This window comes from Echinops telfairi, unplaced genomic scaffold (assembly GCF_000313985.2).
Source record: "Echinops telfairi isolate 266 unplaced genomic scaffold, ASM31398v2 ScPeMD7_7469;HRSCAF=8507_0, whole genome shotgun sequence".
NCBI classification, from domain to species: Eukaryota; Metazoa; Chordata; class Mammalia; order Afrosoricida; family Tenrecidae; genus Echinops; species Echinops telfairi.
The window spans coordinates 13,762,409-13,770,534 of NW_022111372.1; the positions used below are offsets into that span (position 1 = coordinate 13,762,409).

The following is an 8,126-nucleotide window of genomic DNA, read 5'->3' on the forward strand; positions in this document are numbered from 1 at the left end:
CCACTGTACTAAGCCTGATTTCCTTCTTCAGGGACTGGTCTCTCCTGATAATATGTCCAAAGCACATTGCATGATGTTTTACTATGATTGCCTCTAAGAAGCAATATTTGTTCTTTTGATAGTCCATGGTACATTCACTATCATTTGACAGTACCATAATTCAAATGTATAATTCATAACTCATCTTATATGGTCTATGAACTTCTTTAGTCTTCCATATTCAATATCCAAATTTCACAGGCATATGATATAATTGGAAATACTATGATTGGATCAGGTGCAACGTAGTCCCCAAAGGAAAATCCTTGTTTTCAACACTTTAAAGACATTATGTACAAAAGATTTAGCCAATGTAATAAGGCATTTGATCTCCTGATGTTGTGTGCGTGAGCATTGATTATGGATCCAAGCAAGACAAAATCCTTGACAACTGTGCTAGTCCGGGTAGACTAGAGAAACAAAACCATGGACACTTGTATGTTTAACAATCTCCCCACAGAGGAGCCACAGGGAAGGGATGAGTCACAAGGATGCAGTAAAGCATTGAGGAAACACACTATATTCTCTGGTTCCTTGAGGCTTCCTCACCCCCACTACCATGACCCCAGTGTTGCTCCTCAATTCAGAGTAGACTGGAACATGTACACAGGTATAGAAAGGGATGGGAGCTCACGACACACAGATTCCAGGAACAGGAGCAGGAGTGGTGATATCAGAAGGGTAGAGGGAAGGGGGAGGGGAGGAAGGAGGAGAGAGAGAGGGGGGCACCGATCGCAATGATTGACACATAACCATACACCGCTCTACAGGGGGAAGAACAACAGAAAACATGTGGGAGGGGAGACAATGGTCGGTGTGAGAAATGAAAATGATAACAATATACAGTCTAACAGGGAATTATGAGGGTGGGGACCTGATGAGAGCACCATAAATCTTCCTTGCAAGACGTTGAACTACCTTGCAAGACGTTGAGCCACATCAAATAAACAAGCAAAAGAAACTCCACTTTAAAGAAAAAATAAAATGTAATATTGGGGCCCAGGCCAACACTTATATCAAAGAAGCCACCACAAAAATGTGAGACCTCTGATAAGACCGGGCTGAGACCTGGCCTAAGCCCAAAAATTAGCCAAGCCACCTAAAGCATGGAGAAACTCGGTAAGACTTGACTGGGACAGTGAGAACGTCAAAGAACTGGCCAAAATGTCCATTTAAACCCAGGTAGAGACACTGACTTTTAGAGAGCTAGGAACCAAGGAGACATTACCTCCTGCTCTCTCCAACTCTACCTGGGCTAGTACACCGATGAGGCAATGCTGATTGGGACAATGATGCTCTTATGAAATATGTGAGGAATGTTATTATTCTGCCTTTATGCTCATAGTTGTTACTCTGCCCTCATGCTTATAGTTGTTTGCCCTTAGTAGTTTGAGTAATATTTTAGATTGTTTGATGTGTGTTTGCAGTGAATAAACAGAGCATTCGAAAATGTCTAAGAGCGTTAAGTAATTATTGATCGCACCGCTCATGACAGGAAGAAAGGGGGGAAAGAGCTGGTACCAAGGGCTCAATGGAAAGTAAATGTCTGGAAAAGAATGAGGCAACATATGTACGAATATGCCTGATTCAATTGATGTATGGATTGTGATCAGAGTTTTATAAGCCCCCAATAAAATGATTTAAAAAATAGAGAGAATTTCATATGAAGGGTAATTGTACATTAAGAAAGCATGCCAACCCAGTCCAGTCCAAGCCCACATGTCTGATATTAGCCCATATGTCCAATACCAATCTATAAAGTCCTCTTCAGACTCACGAAACACGTGCAATTACACCAAATGCAGGAGGATCACAGGCCAGTGGGTAGAAAGTCTTTGGATCCAGTATCATTGTAAGCATCTCAGTGCTGGCTTCTCTGGCTTCAGAGGTCTGGATGCATCAGGGCAGGTCCATGTGGCTTCTCCTCATGAATGTCTCATAGGGAATCAGCAGAGAGAGAGTGTTGTCCCTGGTCTCCAAGGAGGAAATACTAGAGTTCCCACAATTCTCAAGAGAAGGCCATGCCCACAGTGAGGCCTCATTGGCTATGACCTGATTGACAGACTAGACTCCCTCCATTCACTCTTAATCCTCTCAAGTCCCAAATTGACACCAGATTATGCAGCTACCACAACAACTTTAAAATTTTCTCCAATTAGTTTATCATAATCTTATCTATTGCCAAAGTGTGAGGATTTTTGTTTTCATTACACTGAGTTGTAATCCATACTAAAGCTACAATTCTTGATGTCCATCAACAAGTACTTCCAAGTCCTCCTCACGTGCATCAAGCAAGGTTAGATCATCTACATAGTGCAGGTTGTTAATAATCCTTCTTCCAATCCTGTTGCCATATATTCTTCTTCATATATTCCACCTTCTCTGATGATTTGTTCAGCACACAAATTGAAGAAGGATCGTGAGAAGATACAACCACCTTTCTTGATTTTGAACCATGCAGTATTCCTTTTCTGTTCACAGGTCTTCTTTTTGATCCATGTACAGGTTCCACATGAGGATAATCAAGTGCTCTGGGATTCACATTCTTTCCAAGTCAATCCTTAGTTTGTTATGATCCGCACAGTCAAATGCCTTTGACTAGTCAATTAAATACAAGTAAACATCTTTCTGATACTCTTTCTTTTCAGCCAACATCCGTCTGACATCAGCAATGATATCCCTTGTTTCACATGTTCTTCTGAACCTCGATCTACTCCCGGTCAATGTACTGATTGTTGCAATAGTTGTTGGATAATCTTCTGAAAAGGTTTACTTTCATGTGATATCAGTGATATACTGATAATTTGTGCATTCTGTTAAATTACCTTTTCTTTTAGTGGATAGAAATCATTCTCTAATGTTGCATTCTGCTGTCTCACCTTTTCTTGTAGTGGATACAAATGTGGATCTTTTCCAGTCAGTATGCCAAGAAACTGTCTTCCAAATTTCCTGCCAGAGACCAGTCAGTTCTTCCAGTTCTACACCAGCTTGTTGAAGCATTTCTATTGGTATTCCACCAAGCCTTAGAGACTTGTTTTTAACTAAACCTTACATGGCAATTTGTACTTCATCCTTTAGTACTACTGACTCTTGTTCATATGCTAACTTTAAATGGCTGAATATTGACTAATTTTGGTGGGGGGAGCTGCACAGGGATGTTTTATTCTTTCCATCTTCTTGTTATGCTTCTTGCATCATTAAATCTTTTTTCTATAGAATATTCCAAAATGGCATTTCAAGGCTTAAATTTTTTCTTGAGTTCTTCCAGTCTAAGATGTGCTAAAGGTGTTATTTTTGGTTTTCTAACATTAAGTATTTGCACATTTCATTATAATATTTCACTTTGTTTTCTTGAGTTGTCCTATTTTTTATTCATCTCTTTAACTCCATCGTTTCTTCCATTTGCCTTAGTTACTCATTAATCACAAGTCTCAGAGTCTCATCTGACCTCTGTTTTTTCACCCATCTTTTTAATGATCTTTTTCCTTCTTCATGCATTATGTGTTGGATATTATCCTACAGATCATCAAGTCCCCTGTCACTAGTTTTTAATGGAGCTAATATATTTTTGAGATGTTTTCCGAATTCAGGTGAGATAGACTCAAGGTGGTATTTTGGCTCTGTGGACTTGTTTTACTTTTCTTCAACTTCTACCTTAACTCGTGTAAGAGCAATAGAGGGTCTGCTCCACAGTTGAGCCCTGGCTTTGATTTAGCTCCTGATATTGAGCTTCTCCTGGGTCTATTCCCATGGATGTAGTCAATTTGATGTCTATACTTTCCATCTTGAGAAGTCCATTGCATTGCTTTGTATGGTTGAAAAATAGATATTTGCTACAAACAAGTTGTTGGTCTTGAACAATTCTCTCAGGCAATTTTTTGCTTTGATTCTATCTCCATGACCATATTTTCCAACTACTGTTCCTTCCCCTTTGTTTTCAAATTTTGCATTCCTATCATCAATAATTATCAACCATCTTGATTGCATCTTTGAAGCATTTCAGACTGAAGAAGTTTATAGAATTCTTCAGTTTCGCCCTCACTAAATGTAGTGGTTGGTGCATAAATTTTAATAATTGTTGCATTGATTGGATTTATTTTTATATTGATAAATATGATCCTTTAACAGGTGACACTGTACTTCAAGATAGATCTTGAAATTTTCTTTTGGACATTAAATGCAACACCTTGCTCTTGTATGTGTCAATGTGTAGTAAACCACATGATTTTCTATTCAAAATGACCACTCATAGTCTACTTCTAGGCTCACTAACATCTCAAATACTATTGTGTCCACTTCATTTTTAATGACTCATAATATTCCTAGTGTTATATTATGCTGATACAGAGTTTCAAATATTAATCGACATTTTCATCTGTTTTTTCTCATTATGAGTCATGCCTCATCAGAAAATGAAGATTCTGAAGGCTTTATTCCATCATTGGCACTGTGGTTTACTCCACTTTGAGATGGCAATGCTTCCTTAGTCATATTTTGAGTGCCTTCTGACCTGAAGGGCATGATCTCTAACAACGTTTGGCTTCTTTTCTTTTTTTTTAAATCGTTTTATTAGGGGCTCATACAACTCTTATCACACTCCATTCATACATCAATTGTGTAAAGCACATTTGTACATTCATTGCCCTCAGCATTCTCAAAACATTTGCTCTCCACTTAAGCCCCTGGCATCAGGTCCTCATTCTTTCTCCTCCCTCCCTACTCCTCCCTCCCTCATGAACCCTTGATATTTATAAATTATTATTTTGTCATACCTTGTCCTGTCTGACGACTCCCATCACCCACTTTTCTGTTGTCTGTCCCCCAGGGAGGAAGTCACACGTAGATCCTTGTAATCTGTTGCCCATTTCCAACCCACCCTCCTTCTACCCTCCCAGTATCACCACTCACACCACTGGTCCTGAAGGGATCATCCTGAATTCTCTATGTTTCCAGTTCCTATCTGTACCAGAGGAAAGTTGTATTTTTCATCATTGCTACATCGCACCCTGATTGGCTCATCTCCTCCCCGAAAGCCTTCTGTAAGGGATGTCCAGTGGCCTACTAATGGGTTTTGGGTCTCTACTCCACACTCCCCCACTCATTCACTATGGTAAGATTTTTTGTTCTGATGATGCCTGATACCTGATCCCTTTGACACCTTGTGATCACACAGGCTGGTGTGCTTCTTCCATGTGGGCTTTGTTGCTTCTCAGCTTGATGGCCGCTTGATTACCTTCAAGCCTTTAAGACCCCAGATGCTATATTTTTTGATAGTGGGGCGCCATCAGCTTTCTTCGCCACATTTGCTTATGCACCCATTTGTCTTCAGCGATCGTATCATGGAGGTGAGCACACAATGATATGATTTTTTGTTCTTTGATGCCTGATACCTGATCCCTTTGGCACCTCGTGATCACTCAGGCTGGTGTTCTTCTTCCATGTGGGCTTTGTCACTTCTGAGCTAGAGGCTTCTTTACATGAGGTTTCAGGCTCTGACAATGTTTCCGGTCTGTCTATGAAATATTCAGTAGCAAATTCCTCAGAACTGGATAAACGATTCCTTCTTTGTTGTCTGTGCTTATACTGGAAGCTCTTCTCAAACATCTTTCTTGCATGAACCTGCTGATATTTGAAAATCAGTGACATAGCCATTAATATCACAGCAACACACAAGCCATCATAATGTGACAAACTGACAGACAAGTGGTGGATCACTTAAAACCATCTCATGGTTTAGGAAGCTAGAAGTCTGAATTTAAGATGCTGGCTTTGGGGGAAGGTACTTTTCATCAACCTTCCACAGAGTCTAGGAGTTTCTCAGTGACATCTGTCTAGTCAGGGACATCTATCTAGTTCAATGGATGTGCTCCCCTCTGTTTTTATTTGTTGACGGTAATTAGGTCCTCACTCTTCCCTTGCTTACGTATTTTATATATCAAAATATACAGATTCAACATACAGCCTAATGCTGTAGATTGTACCCTGCCTTGTTAACATAAATTCCATAATCCTGCTTCTTCATAGAATTTAGGATTTCCACATAGATATATCAAATTGCCAAATGTAGAATAATTCCATAACACTGAGAATCATCTCAAGTTGATAGCGTATTTCAAAGTGACACATTTCAATACATCACTGCATCCAACAAAATTAATGCCCTGAAACACCCAGGGAATATCCATTATCTATAATCATATTTTATTTTGTGTCTGTGTGTGTGCAGGTGGCTTTTTTTTTTTTTGCTTTATATTACTGGTACTCATATAATTCTCTAGAATTATCTTACTTAGGTATCATTTAATGTATATTACTCAACTACTGTTCAATTACCAATTTTGTGCTGTGTACATACATATATTTTAGTAGATTCTCTCATTCTCTCTCTCATTTATATCCTAATTTCTCTTTACAAGAAAGAGGAGACGATTTTTAAAAAGTAATTTGATTTTTATTGATTCAGATTAAAGTCTTCTAAATGTCAATCAGTTAACAGCATAATTTTTATGTTACTGTGTACTAGCAATTAGAGACATGACAGCAAGTAATGAATATTCTCTCATGAAGATCATATTCCGGTCAATAAAGACATGATTGCATTTTGTAAAATACCATCACTCATTTTACAGACCTGGGAGAGTCTCACTGACATTTTCCATGTTTGCAGTCTGAGAGTATCTATGAACAGGTTTCTTTATTCCAGGATATTGGCCCCTTTGGAGATAGATGAGCTCAAATTTTCAAATATGCAGTTGTTTTTTCTCAAACAACCCAAAAAATCTAAGATAAAAAGAAAAAAAATTAAACATATTATCACTATTAGATCTTATTAGATCTGTGCTACCATTTTTATTGAATCCAAATTTGTCAACATCTATTTACAATTTGGGCTTTCCAATGGTGGTGATTTAATTTATGTAAGTGGGTGTTTCTGGGTGGTTGGAGAGAGAGGAAAAAATAGGAAGAGTCTAAACTGAACATTCCGCAAGCAGCTACTCAGTAACAGGATTCCAGTGACCCACTGAATGCTGCAACGCCAGGATGAGTCTGATTGTCACAACCTTAAGGGCCAGGTCGGAAGGAGTGTTTGATTCTCTTTCATCTTCACTTTCTCCTTTCCACATAGATTCTGGCAGAAATTCTCTGAAGTCTGAGGAACAACTATAGGAGCTAATGACCCGTATATTGACATTTGTGTGAAACTGCTTTGTCCTGCTAATTGGTTTTGGCTCATAAGCCATTGATGTCCAGTTAATTCCAGCTCATAGCAACTTTACTGAGCAGAGTAGTTCTTTGCCATATGGCTTCTAAGGTTGTAAATACGTATGGAAACAGACAGTCACCTATTTCTTGCACAGGTTCAAACTTCTGACCTTTCCAAAGGCAGCCACGAATTAGCTCTTCTGGGTGTCTTCGAAATGCAAAGCAAACTCTTTTCTATTTGTGTGTAGCAGAGATTTCCACCAAGGCTTCTGTTAATAGTTAATATTCATAGCTAATAGTTAATTTTAATAGTCAATGTTCCCTTTGAAATTGTCATTAAAGAACAACACACCTTGCAGGACAAGTATATTTCCAAACTGCTTTCAAATATATTTTCTGAGTAAAATTCTTGAAATAAGAGAAGGAAAACAACATTTATTTTTTATCACAATTCTTTCAATCCCTTTCAAAGAATAACTCTGCAGAAAATTGTTGTGGAAAAGCCAGCAGACTTTGCTAACTGGAGGCGTCAGATGTGCTAATTCAGAGTATTTTATGACTTACCTCGATACCTCTTCAAATGCGCCTCTCTGCCAATATTCGTCAAATGACAAAAGCAGAGGTAAATCTACATTATCAACCCGAAGACGTTGAGCACTCATGGACAAAAGGAGTACAGATAACTCGCAGGCTTTCTGTTTGTAATGTTTAAGAAATGCAGCTTGTCTTATCTTCCTATAATCCTGAAGTATACTTAACTGACTCAACTCCAGAGGTACAAGAATTGATTGAAATCTTTGCTACACAAAAAAAGAAAAGCTTTTGCATTTTGAAGACAGCTTTAATTATATATAGATATAGATATAGTCACAAAATACTTTTGG

At 38.5% G+C, this 8,126-nt stretch overlaps 1 protein-coding gene across 1 annotated transcript in view; it reads right to left on the reverse strand.

The window, feature by feature from the left end:
• LOC101654225 (sentrin-specific protease 5) overlaps window positions 1-7,904 on the reverse strand; it is a 72,724-nt gene extending 64,820 nt beyond the window's left edge. The window contains exon 1 of the mRNA XM_004713082.4: window positions 7,807-7,904. Coding sequence (XP_004713139.2) covers window positions 7,807-7,904 — 98 coding nt within the window. The remainder of the gene's footprint in view (window positions 1-7,806) is intronic.
• Window positions 7,905-8,126: the final 222 nt, after the last annotated feature.